Consider the following 12525-nt stretch of genomic DNA (forward strand, 5'->3'; position numbering starts at 1 on the left):
ATTTATTAAAATCTGAGAAAGAAACGACAACAATAACAAGAAACAAAACCCACACACAAAACAAAAATATGCAGCACATCGGAGAAAGTGGAGAAGTTGGCAGCCATGGTGAATTGAAAGGCATACTAATTTAAGGCTCAAAATCTGATTCCTGAGGCAAAGAATCACTATGGCTGCATCTTGCCTTGAAATCAGGGGGTCACATCCCCTGAAATCTAAAGAAGGATTGTTTAAAAGTATGGTGGTTTTGGTTTGAGGGATCAAAAATTCAAGTAAAGCCAACAAAGAACAAACAAAGAAAAATTCTCAAAGCTGTGAAACCTTGCTACTTAAGATAATGACAGAAATTTATGACTGCTTCCTTCCCCAGCAGAAAGGAGCATAATTAGAAAGCTGAAAACAACAGGCCCTTTGTACCAGCATGTTATGTTTTGCTTATTCTATTACACATTGGCTGGGAGATAAGAATAAACAGGACAACACCCTGTCTAACCCGGGAGGAGGGAGTGGAGGAAAAGGCTGGTTACATTCATTCTTGGGCATGTACGTGCATACCGTTTATTTGCAAATTGAGGTACTTAAGAAAATTGTGCATGCAATAGTCAGGAACTAGTATAAACATTCAGAAGTCTTTTATTGCACAATCAAACCTTTTAAGAATAAGCCTTGTATAATAGGGAGCTTTATAGTTTTTCCTTATAGTGAAGCATGTTGTGAAGATTTTAATAATTGATAATTTTCTCTATGGTCTTTAATTGTCAATCCTATTTTCATTCAGTTGTTGTTGCTTTTTCAAAAAAAAAAAAAAAACAACCTTTAAAACCAGGATGAGCAAATAAAACTAGGATGAGACACAGCTTCCCTCTCTGTGACCAACGATGTCAAAAACCCTTGCAAAGAATCAATCAACAGCTGCCAGGGGAAGAAAACGTGGTGATCTGAGACTTCTCCCTTCTCTACAAAGGGACGGTTGCCCGTCTGGGTGCCAGGTGTTCTGATAGCTTGAGCCATGGAGAATTCTGCTCAAGAACAGCAGCTGCTAAGCCAATCAGGTTCTCATTAGCCAGTTGGGAGATGGTATAGGTATCTACGGTCCCAAGGAAAAAAAAAAAAAAATTGATCTCTTCCCATAACCCGTCTGCCTAGAATGATGGACCTGACTTAATCTTGCCATTTCTTAGTGACTCACTTGCTCCTGGCACCCAAGCTCACTAAGAACGGGGCTAAGGAAAGCCATTCTAAGACCTCACTGACCTGCCACCATCCTGGCCTTCATTCTACTCCTCCAACCCATGAGAGTGGTTCCCACCTTGAGGCCTGTGGACCGGAGTGCTTTTCCACCAGATGGTCACAAAGCTGATTCCTTTTTATTCTTCAGTCTTAGCCCAAATGTCACCCTTTAAGGAAGCTTTTCCCTCTCACCCTAACGATGCTATTGATTCTCCCACTGTGACACTTACTTGATTTTATTTTCTTCATAGCATACATCTTAATTACTTGTTTCACGTACACTAATTTTCTCCCCTGACTAGAATGTCCATTTCATAAGGACAGAGGCCTCCTCAATCTCGTTCACCCTTGTAGGCTTTGCATCATAAGTACTATCTGGCACACAGTATACGCTTGATAAATATTTATTGCAAGAATAAATAAACAATAACCAAATTATCAAGACTATCTGGTATAGAACAGGTGGGGAAAAGCTCAAACAATCTGTCACCTGTCATTGGCCACACTATAGTCATTTTTTCCCCTCAGTTTTCCCAGTGGGATGAAGGGTGAAGATGCATGTGAACAGCTGAGCCATGAAGCAGAACTACACAGCACATGGTTTTTTAACTTCAGTGCTCTTCACAGAAAACCACTCTGAAATAAGTTGCAAGAGATTCTTGAAATTCAAATACAAGGAAAAAAAAGAACATATTTGGACGACAGCTAGGTAGTTCTGCCAACCTAATTATGCCATGACATGTAATTGTGAACTGCTGAGAGATAAATGCGAAGCAAAGCATTTCCTATACACACATACAAAGGTAAGATTAAGGTGTTAATTTTTAAGCAACTGTCATATGCCTGGTTCTAGAATATGATTCCATTAACGTTACTGCTGTTACAACAGAGAGTGTAAGTGTGATGATGAGCTCCTTTCATGTATTTCTCAAAATTAAGAAACTAGGCTTGCCAGTCAATCCCCAGCAGAGACTCTGAGAACATACGAGGACACAATGAAAACAGTAGAATATTAATTAAACCAACAGGAAGAGAGCTGTGTGTACTTCAGAGATGCATTTTAAATGCATGCATATCTTCATACAGACATCATAGTAGTCAAGTCAAGAAATGTATACTTTACGGTTCCTGATATGGCAGATTCAGTCTTCATGGAAGGCAAAAACACAATGAAACAAAAACTGAAAGCCCACACACACCCACTGAGGAAAGCATCTGAAAGGCAAACTAGTGATTTTTCTCAGCAAAGAATTAGTCCCTTTCCCCTGGAACAGTGATTTGGAAAAGGACCAGGGTAGGGGAGGGGGTCAGTTAGTAATGGCTCCTGTTATATTAAAAGGTGACAAAAATCATGAAGAGCAGTATTGATAAATGTTCTAGTTACTGCCATGTTTGAAAAGCATTCGAAATTCTAAAATATTATTTGTGTATTATTTACCTTCTTATAAACTGATCTGTCATTATCATACATTCAAGTTTTATAAATGTGTTTTTCCTCACTTCACTGAAATATCAGAATCCAGCTCAAAAACAGAATCAAAGAGGAGACTTTTAAGCTTATTCAATAAAAACTATGATACGTAATATTCAAAATAGTGAAATCATTATATTATCTAAAATTCTCAGAAACTGCTTAACATGATTAATAATTTACCCATTTTAGTTCATGAGGGAATGTTTAATATCATTTGCCAAAAAAGAATACTGAAATGGTATAAAATGGTATTCATTATAATTAAGACCTAATCACTAAAGAAGTCCAGAGGTATGGAATTTACGATCTTGCATACATGTTTATAAAATATGGACTCGGGAAGGAGCCATTTAATTTACCAAGAAGTCCTTTGATCTCTCAGCATATTATAACTAAGAGGACAATGGCAGGTTTCAGTATGGAGGTCTTTTTGGATGACTCCTCCTAGCCTTGAGGTTTCTCTATTCCTGTTTAGGGTATGAAGTTGACTTACAAAACCATCGTTTTTGTTCTAGCTTTGCTTTATAAAACCTCAAGCAAAGCCTCGACCATAAATAAAGCAGCAGGGCCCCAGTAGCCAGCTGAGTCATAAACCCCACTCAGCTGCATGTGGCCCAAGGTGTTGGGATCCCGACACAGTCAAGCCAAGCAAGCAGAATCAATTGAAGCCAGAGTTTGGAAAAACAGAGCACCTCCCTTCCCCACCCCACCTGGCAGTGGAAGAGACCACAATCCCCCTTCCACAGCTCTCATCCAGGGAATGGTAATAAGTCCAGAAAAACATCTAGACCTGGGCAGACTTTACTTCCACAGTCTAAAAGGAAGGGAAAAAAATGGTATTTGACAACCAACCACAAATTTTGAATATACAGTTCTCCTGCTTTTAAGCATAAAAGCAGTCTTGTTGTTGCTAAGTTATGATCACCACCATATTTTTCAAAATTTGTGCCCAGGACCATTTGGTCTTATGGTACTCAGGCTTGCCACTCTAAAAATACAGAGTTAAGCATGTTTAAATCACTTCAAATATCGCAAAAAGCAGCAAACACACAGCCTACCTGCTTGGGCATGCAAACTTGAAAAGAGAAGCTTTAGAGAATGGCCTGCAGGTCAACTCATTCTGTATTTGGCAGACCGATGTCAGGAAGGAGCTATAGAAAACAGAATCCTGTGCATGAAAAATACTCTGCCTTTGGTTCCCTCAGGCCAGAACTTGGAACTGCTAGCAAACATGCCTTAAAAAACTGCAATTCTCATGAAGTGCTAAAAACTCCCAAGTAAATAGGGCCCCTCAAACCCATGTACAAATAAGAAACATTTAATGAACAACTCTTTTTTCACCAACACCTCTACTACTTAAATTAAGGCCAGCAGACTCTTCAAAGGGACAAAAGAAGCCCCCCCTCCATTAAGAAAAATTCTATATATAGACATCCAAGACAATTATATGATGCAGCACGTAACCAAATATATATAATTATCCTAGTTCCTGCATTCCCATTATCTTCATAAACATAGGATAAAAATCAGTCTAAATGACTTTCTCAGACCTCCTCAAGGATTAAGGCAAGCCAGCCAGTCTTTAAAGTACATACATGTAGTAAAGATCAAAAGCAAATGTTCTGGTCAGTTCTTTTCTGCTCATGGTTTTACTAAGAATGTGTGCAGTTTTCAGGGAAAACACCACAAATGACAGCTGCTCAAAAGCATGGGAATTAATTGGCAGCAGGAATTTCCTTGACTAATAGGGAAAAACTTGAAGTCACATGTTTTGATGAGCTTATTTTTCCCATCCTTAGTCAAGCATATTCACTGCTAATGATTAAGATTTTAAAATGGAAATATAACCAAGTACATTCTCTATCTTTTCTCAGTGGAACACAGATACCCATTAATGACTGAACAATGGCATTAATTAATAGATTTTAGCTTAAATAAATACAGGGAACCAAACCAGGACACAACAGCAAAAGTGCATTTGTTAAAAAATAGTAGCACGTGACTCCTCCTCCAACCCCCACAGTAAGCCATCTGCTTTGGGCTGTTTTTCTAGCAGTAGGGATAGATTTACACTGATCCATCCACAGTCTATCTGACTCAGGGTCTCTCAAGTCATTGCCCTTGTGACCGGTGGTGAGAATGGACAAGACAGCTGGTCAGGATTAGGTGAGTAGCCTGTGGCCTTGGGACCAAGTCATGTTACTGTGCCCAGAGCCTGATGCTATAACCTTTGGCTCATTAGCATTATGCTGTCATCATCCAAGCTAACAGCCACTGATCAGCCATGATCCAACAGTCACCACTCAGGGGGCACTATGTATTCTCAATCCCAGCAACAATGTGAGCCTTTTCTTTTCAACACAGTCTGAACTGAGCCCATGACACTCAAAGGCTCGTGCATGAGGGAGTCTGCATTAAAATTGTCCCTCAAGGCAGCAATGAGATGTCCAAGCATGAGCAACCATAGCCCCTCCATTCTAATCAAATGACAGCTCTGACAGAGCTCAAGGAAAGCAAGACATAGTCAAAGAATTTCCAAAATGCATGTACCCCAAGTGCCACAATGGAACAACATACCTGGCCATCCCCAGACTTGGAAAGTTGGCAGGGACGATGAGAACATCCAGCCGAGAGAACGGGTGTGTTCCCAGAACAGAATGTGCTGCTGAGAGGCAAGGAGGGATCAGCCGCAGAAGGGTCTCTTGGCAGGCACCCGTGAGGCACACAGGGGCAAAGACCCGATGAGGAATGATCTCCTGGGTGGTGGCAGAAGCATTCTGGAAGCGGCAGGGGTATTCCATGTGACTGCAAACACCAACATGCCTGGGAATAACACAAAATAAATGGTAAAACATGTTTATTATTCTTGCTGTGGAGGTGAGGCAATCTTGCAGATGTAGACAACTTTTAGGAGACAGAGGTTCAGACAGACTCACAAGCAAAGACTGTTCATTTCAATTCTTGGCTTGACTGGCTCTGTGCAGCAGTGAAAATTTACAGGACAAAAACGTATTCATGTGTTTGAATCAACACACTAGCTTCAATCTAAGATAAGAGAAAGCAGTAAAATCTTGTTTTAGAATAAACTTTGTTGTGGGGGGACCTGTAAAGACTCCAAACAATAAAACTTCTCACCAAAATACAAACAGTTCCTGCCCTCGGTTAGATGTTTTCAAGTATCACCATATGAACAATCTCCAAATTAGAGACAATTCATAACTCAGAAAGGAAGGAGCAGTACACACAAATTAAAGATCCAATTCTGGGATTACCTAGAATAAAAGACTTGGACTGAGGGAGAACCATGAACCAAATGAAAGTTACAGGCTCAAACTCCTCGAAAGAACACAAACCATTTTACTGAATAGTTCTTTACACAGCCCATCAAAAGCTGTTATTAAGGAATACAGAGGCACTTTTGATACAGTATTTTTCCCAACCCACTTTCAGAACAAATTTAACTGAGCCAGCCTTTTAAGGAAACAGATCAGACCCCAGCCTGCTTCATCTGACCACTGCCAGTTATTCCATCAAAGGCGGAACTGAAAGAGAATTCCTAGAACCTGACTCACAGGACTCAAGAGAACTTATCTACTCAAACCTACATCCAACAGTACTCAATTTTTTCACCTGCTAATATGTCTTTTATTCAAACACAATGAAAAACCCCTCTAATCATTATTTATTTTATTATTTTTTTTTTTGAGATGGAATCTAGCTCTGTCTTCCAAGCTAGAGGGCAGTGGCATGATTTAAGCTCACTGCAACTTCCACCTCCCAGGTTCAAGTGATTCTCTTGACTCAGCCTCCTGAGTAGCTGGGATTACACGTGTGTGCCACCACGCCTGGCTAATTTTGTATTTTTAGTAGAGACGGGGTTTTACCATGTTGGCCAGGCTGGTCTCAAACTCCTGACCTCAGGTGATCCACCCGCCTCAGCCTCCAAAACAGCTAGGAGTACAGGCATGAACCACCGCAACCGGCCTATTATTATTTAAGACAGGATTTCACTCTGTTGCCCAGGCTGGACTGCAGTGGCAGGGTCATAGCTCGCTGTAGCCTCCAAGTCCTGGGCTCAAGCAATCCTCCTACCTCAGCCTCCTGAGTAGCTAGGACTACAGGCATGTTGCCATGCCACATCCAGCATTTTTTTTTTTTAAGAGATGGGGTCTGGAGATGGGGTCTCACTTTGTAACCCAGAGTGGTCTCAAACTTCTGGCTTCAAATGATCCTCCTGCCTCAGCCTCCCAAAGGGCTGGAATCATAGGCATGAGCCACTGCACCCAGCCAATTATAACTACAGGTGCTCACTTGATTCACAGTGAATAATGAAAAATCTTAAGATGCTGGCATGTCCCAATATGGGCAGAATGCAACAATAATTCCTCTCCAAATGTAAGAAGTACCTTTCACTTACCCAAGGCCAGCGCTCAGGAGACCAATATGGCTAGGTACAGATAAGCCTCACCTTCTAGCAGCATGGTTCATAGAACACAGCTTCCAGCACTGAAGGCATTTCACCATAACGGAGAGTAAGAAAATGGATGGAGGCCCATAAAAACTTGTCAGAATAAGATGACATGAAGAATATAATTCTTGACATTGAATTCTGGCCAAAGTCCCTGGATTGATAACCTTGCTTTGTGGAGAGAGTGAGTCAAGGTGCCTGTTGGTGAACATTTAACTAAAAAGGCTGCAATGCCCACCTAATGACAAGTACTGTGCTTGTGCATGAATGTGGTCAAAGGTCTCGCAAAGTGAAAAAGGCCACTGATTAACCACCACAGTATCTTTTTCTCATGTATTTACACAGGTATATAATGTGCTACAGTAATTTCAGTTCATATAATCTCTATTGCAAAGCTTTCAGATCATGTTAAACCACAGAGAAACTGGAGTGTGCAGGCATCTTCTGGACAAAGCTGAGGCATAAGCTTAAATTATATCTACCACAGCACAATTTTGCAAAAAGGTCATTCTAATGGCCTCTCTAAATATAACATGGGGAAAGATTATTTCCTGCTACCAAGAACCCTAAAGTTAGAGAATACTGAGGTAGCCAAAGATACACCCAAAAGTGTTTGGCCGGATGAATTTCTGGTGATCGTATACAACCTAAACCTGATAGACAACATTCTGACTCCACGGTAAGTTCTCTCATATCCTTTTCCAGTCAGGAACAAGGCAAGTTAGAATCTCTCTGGGCATAAAAGGCACTAGCTCAGATGATGAAGATGATTCTAGTTGTGTGAATTAGTACCGTTGTAATCAAAGCCTGGGAAAAAATGCAGGACTTTAAGGCAATCAAGCTCTGACCAGGTGAGAAGGGTAAGGCTCCCATAGAAATGGACACGGAAATGGCATCAGGAAAGCCACTTCTGCGTTCCCACATAGGGATCAGGAAACCTGGGCTTCACTGTCTTCTCAGACTGGCTCACTTGTGACCAAGGCAGGCAACTCAGTATCTGGGGCTTCTTTTTCCCCATCTTTAACATAGTCTCACCAAAGTGGCTGCTGGAGGAGGTAAGGAATTGGTTAGAAAAGGATATGAGAGGCCAGACACGGTGGCTCATGCCTGTAATCCCAGCACTTTGGGAGGCTAAGGTAGGTGGATCACTTGAGGTCAGGAGTTTGAGACCAGCCTAGCCAACACGGTAAAACCCATCTCTACTAAAAATACAAAAAAATTAGCCGAGTGTGGTGGTGCATGCCTGTAATCCCAGCTACTTGGGAGACTGAGGCAGGAGAATCACTTGAACCCAGGAGGCAGAGTTGCAGTGAGCTAAGATCACTCCAGCCTGGGCAACAAAGCATGACTCTGTCTCAAAAAAAAAAAAGGTATGAGAGAATTTACTAACTTACTGTGGAGACAGAATGTTCTCTATCAGGTTTAGGCTGTATACAATCATCATAAACTCATCAAGCTGAACACTTAAGATCTGCACATTTTGTTGTATGTTAATTATACTTAAAATATAAACAAATGAAAATCTTTTCTAAGGTTTCTTCTGGCACTATGATTCTACCATAACTCAGCACATAAGCCATTCTTCATAGAATCGCCTTGTTTCTGAAGAGGTCAGGGGATTCTGTACTTTTTTTTTTTTTTTTTGAGACGGAGTCTTGCTCTATTGCCAGGCTGAAGTGCAGTGGTGCAATCTCAGCTCACTGCAACCTCCGACTCCCTGGTTCAAGCAATTCTCCTGCCCCAGCCTCCTGTAAGCTAGGATTACAGGCACACGTCACCACGCCCAACTAATTTTTGTATTTTTAGTAGAGACGGGGTTTCACCATGTTGGTCAGGATGGTCTCGATCTCCTGACATCGTGATCCGCCTGCCTTGGCCTCCCAAATTGCTGGGATTAATGGCATGAGCCACCGCGCCTGGCCAATTCTGTGCTTTTTACAAAGTAATAGTCTTCCATAGATTCAGCACCGACTCAAAGATGCTGTACTTCCTATCAAAGCAACTTTTCATATATTTTACAACTCTAAAGAAGACCTGTTCCCCACCAGATTCTTCTTTCAAATAATCAGTCTCAATGTGTTTTCTTCTTTGTAGTGCCCATTTTCCATGCCTTTAATCATTTTTGCTAAGTTCCTTTGGACTTTATCCAAGTTTCTGTGTCGTGTTTAAACTGTATGGCCCCCACAAAGGCCTCAAGAGGTTAAAGAAACATAACACAAAGATTCCTCTGTGGCTGAAGGTTATACTACAGCTGAATAAAATTAATAAACTTTCAACAGCTTATCTGAGAGCCTTATAATCAATGTATTTACTAAAATGCTCACCCAGAGTGGCTGGAGCATGTGTGAAAGTGGAGCTGGAAGAGGGAATGTTCTTACTATAATTTTACCCACATGAACACTGATCATAAAAGTTCAGTGACCAACACTTTGGCCAAATTTCTGGAACCCAGATGAGCACTTTAGGCAAATGAAAACCTGTGGTATAGCAGGCCCCTGTGAAAGTTGGATTTACATGAATTTGATTGGTGGTCTTAGGAAGGTTTGAAGTAGAACGGGTGCTGGGGAAGGCAAAAGGGACCAGATGTGAACATAACCAAAAACACCACTGTGACTGGCACTTCAGAGCACCTTTGCTGGCAAACTTTGCATGCAGTCAGACATGTAATGGATGAAAACAAAGCCACTTTCTGACAGCTAAAGACAGCACACATGAAGTGCACAGCCAGGGCAGAACTAAGCAAATGCAAGCTATGATTTTATCAGCAGCATATTCCTGAAGGACAAGCATATTGATAAAGGAAGGGAAAACTCAGTCACAGTTTATTGGACATGGAAGGGGGCATGGGAGGAACCCCATTCACCAGTCCTCACAGTTCCATGGAAAGACGCGCTTCCCTAGAGTGGCACCCGGACCTCTCCCCAGCTTACCTGACTGGCTGGGCCATTCCAGGCTTTCTCTTTTGAATCTGCTTGCACACAGAGGGTGCACTTTGGGCCTGCCCCTGCCATGTGTCAGGTGGACTCTACATCTGTGTTATAGAGGACAGCAGCAGTCCAGCTGGGCTGGTAACTGGGTGGGTAAATTTGTCTCATTTGGAAATGGAGTCTCAGAAACCCCACTGAGACCATGCATCTGAGTATTCCTTCAGTCCAGCTTCTGTCAATAATAAAACCTTTATTTTTATCTCCTCTGTCTGTTCCTCAACTGGTGAATTTAGGAGGACAAGAGAGGAGTTGTACTTGCTTCTTCCCCTAAAGCCCGACAGGAATTTTAGACATCATCTCTTCCCAGAATCTTCATTTGATTTAACCATTTCTTCCTCCTTTCAGAATAGTGGATGCAAGAAAACTGAGAAGCCATTTAAGTTGCTTCTGAGCAGGAAGGAGAGAGCACAGAGTCAGTGGCTGCTGCCCACTCCCCAACCCCACATCTCTTTGGAATATGGCTAGAAAGGCAAAATAACAAATGTCTGTCTTTGCCTTCCCCTAGCCTTCCAAAGGCACACATTTTCCAACTGCACAGCTCCTCTAACAATCAATCAATGCTGAGGCCTTAGATGAAAAAGAGAAGAGTACTTCTTCACCATCAAGAATTTGAGAACCCATGGACAAAGCCTTCATTCTACAGATAAGGAAAGTGTGGCTTTGTCCAAAGAGGTATATCCAACCACCAAGAATGGCACTTTCAGGCTCAAAGGCATTGCTCTCAACTTCTGTTTTCTGTTCCAACACAACACACTCCAGTCAATAATGGTGGCTCAAATCATGGCAGTGACTCTCCAGATGGGAAGGTGGATCAGACTCCAGGTGAGGCATTAATGTTACATACAGTTTTTTAAAGTCTCCAGGTAAGATTCTGACTCACCTCTCTCTGGGGTCAGGCCTGGATATAAATCCAGGTATTGCTACTTAGTAGGGACATTAATGTTAACAAGTTGCTGAGCTTCAATATCCTTATCTATAAAATGGGAATAATAATCTATCCAATCTGTTTTGCAGGCTTATCCTTAGGACTAAATGAGATTATATTTAGATCAAGACTTAGTTTCTGACTTGGAACAACCAATGGCTACTGTATCAATTCAGGATAGGCTAGGATATGCTGCAGTAACAAACAACCCTGGTGTTTCAGTGGCTTAACACAAAACAGTGTGCTTCTTGCTAATACCAAGTCCACTGTAGATCTAAGTGACTCTCCAGACCACCTGTCATCCTCACTCAGAAATTCAGACCACCTGCAATTACAAAACAAAGCCTCCTCTGTGATCCTACTGCAGGAAAGAGAGCACAGGAGGATCTCACATGCAATTAAAGTTCCCACATGAAACTAGAATATGTCACTTCTGCCCACAATTCCCTTCTTCCCTCAAGAATACAGAAGTAAAATCTAATACGCAATCTAGGATATTCATATAGCTCAGGAAAGACAGTCCAAAATAGGCAAGCTACTGAACAGGAAGTGGAAATTACCTCCCTTCTGCCCAAAAAGGAAAAATGCAGGCAATAATACATGCCCATCAGAAGAGAGAGAACATAACTTCATCTCTGAAAGATGAAGACCAACTGCCACAGTTACTGTGGTACTAGTAAAAGCAGCATGACAAAATAAAACCAACACAAAAGGAATCTGCATTAGGAGTATACCTTAGCTGGTTTTCAAGGAGTAACTAATCATCTCTACCATTACCCTGGGCTTTCTCCACCAGAAGGTACTGACTTAGTGACTGTCTGTCAATAGGAAAAATGACACAATTGAGCCGGGTATAAAATCCTGGGAGTGCAGCATGATGCATGTGCTGTGCACCTTCTCAGCGTCCCCCTTCTCCCTCTTTTGGCTCTCAAAGCTAGAAACCATTGAACATCTAGACAGGCTGCCAGTAAATATCCAATGGCCTACAGTAATTTTTTAAAGCCTCAAAATGATTTTATCTGGTTCATACTTCAAAAAAAAAAGAAATCACTACTGATGTTAACAAAGCCCTGACCAAGCAGGATTCCCTTAACCCAAGGGCTTTGCATCAGTTTCCTCGTGTCCTGTGCTCCTAAAGCGGCGACTAGCCCCACTGAGGGAGATGCTGTCCCTACAGTGCACCGCTAACAGCAGTTGGTACAACCAAAACAGCAGAGTAGCATAGAAAGTAATCCATCAGAAGCTATGTTTTTGACCACATAAGCACTGAAAACCAAACTTAAAAGGTATGGGAGGAGAGGAGGCATTGAATCTGAGGATTCCTTGAATTTAGCCAAACACATATAAATATTTCAGCAGACTTCACATGGTTTCATATATACTTACCTTCTTCTCTCTTTCTGCATAAATAATAGGCTCACATCTCTTCTTCTCAACTCGC

General features: G+C 41.6%; 1 protein-coding gene across 23 annotated transcripts in view; it reads right to left on the reverse strand.

The window, feature by feature from the left end:
- The window catches only part of AOPEP (aminopeptidase O (putative)), a 428322-nt gene that overhangs the window by 348724 nt on the left and 67073 nt on the right, over nucleotides 1–12525 (reverse strand). For all 23 annotated transcript variants that reach the window (XR_010148921.1, XR_008537134.1, XR_008537133.1 and 20 more), the window contains one exon: nucleotides 5282–5527. Coding sequence is in view for 13 of the 23 variants with exons in the window: in XM_016961205.3 (XP_016816694.1) it covers nucleotides 5282–5527 (246 nt within the window). In the remaining 10 variants the exon portion in view is untranslated. The remainder of the gene's footprint in view (nucleotides 1–5281; nucleotides 5528–12525) is intronic.

The sequence above is a fragment of the Pan troglodytes genome, chromosome 11, assembly GCF_028858775.2.
Source record: "Pan troglodytes isolate AG18354 chromosome 11, NHGRI_mPanTro3-v2.0_pri, whole genome shotgun sequence".
NCBI lineage: Eukaryota > Metazoa > Chordata > Mammalia > Primates > Hominidae > Pan > Pan troglodytes.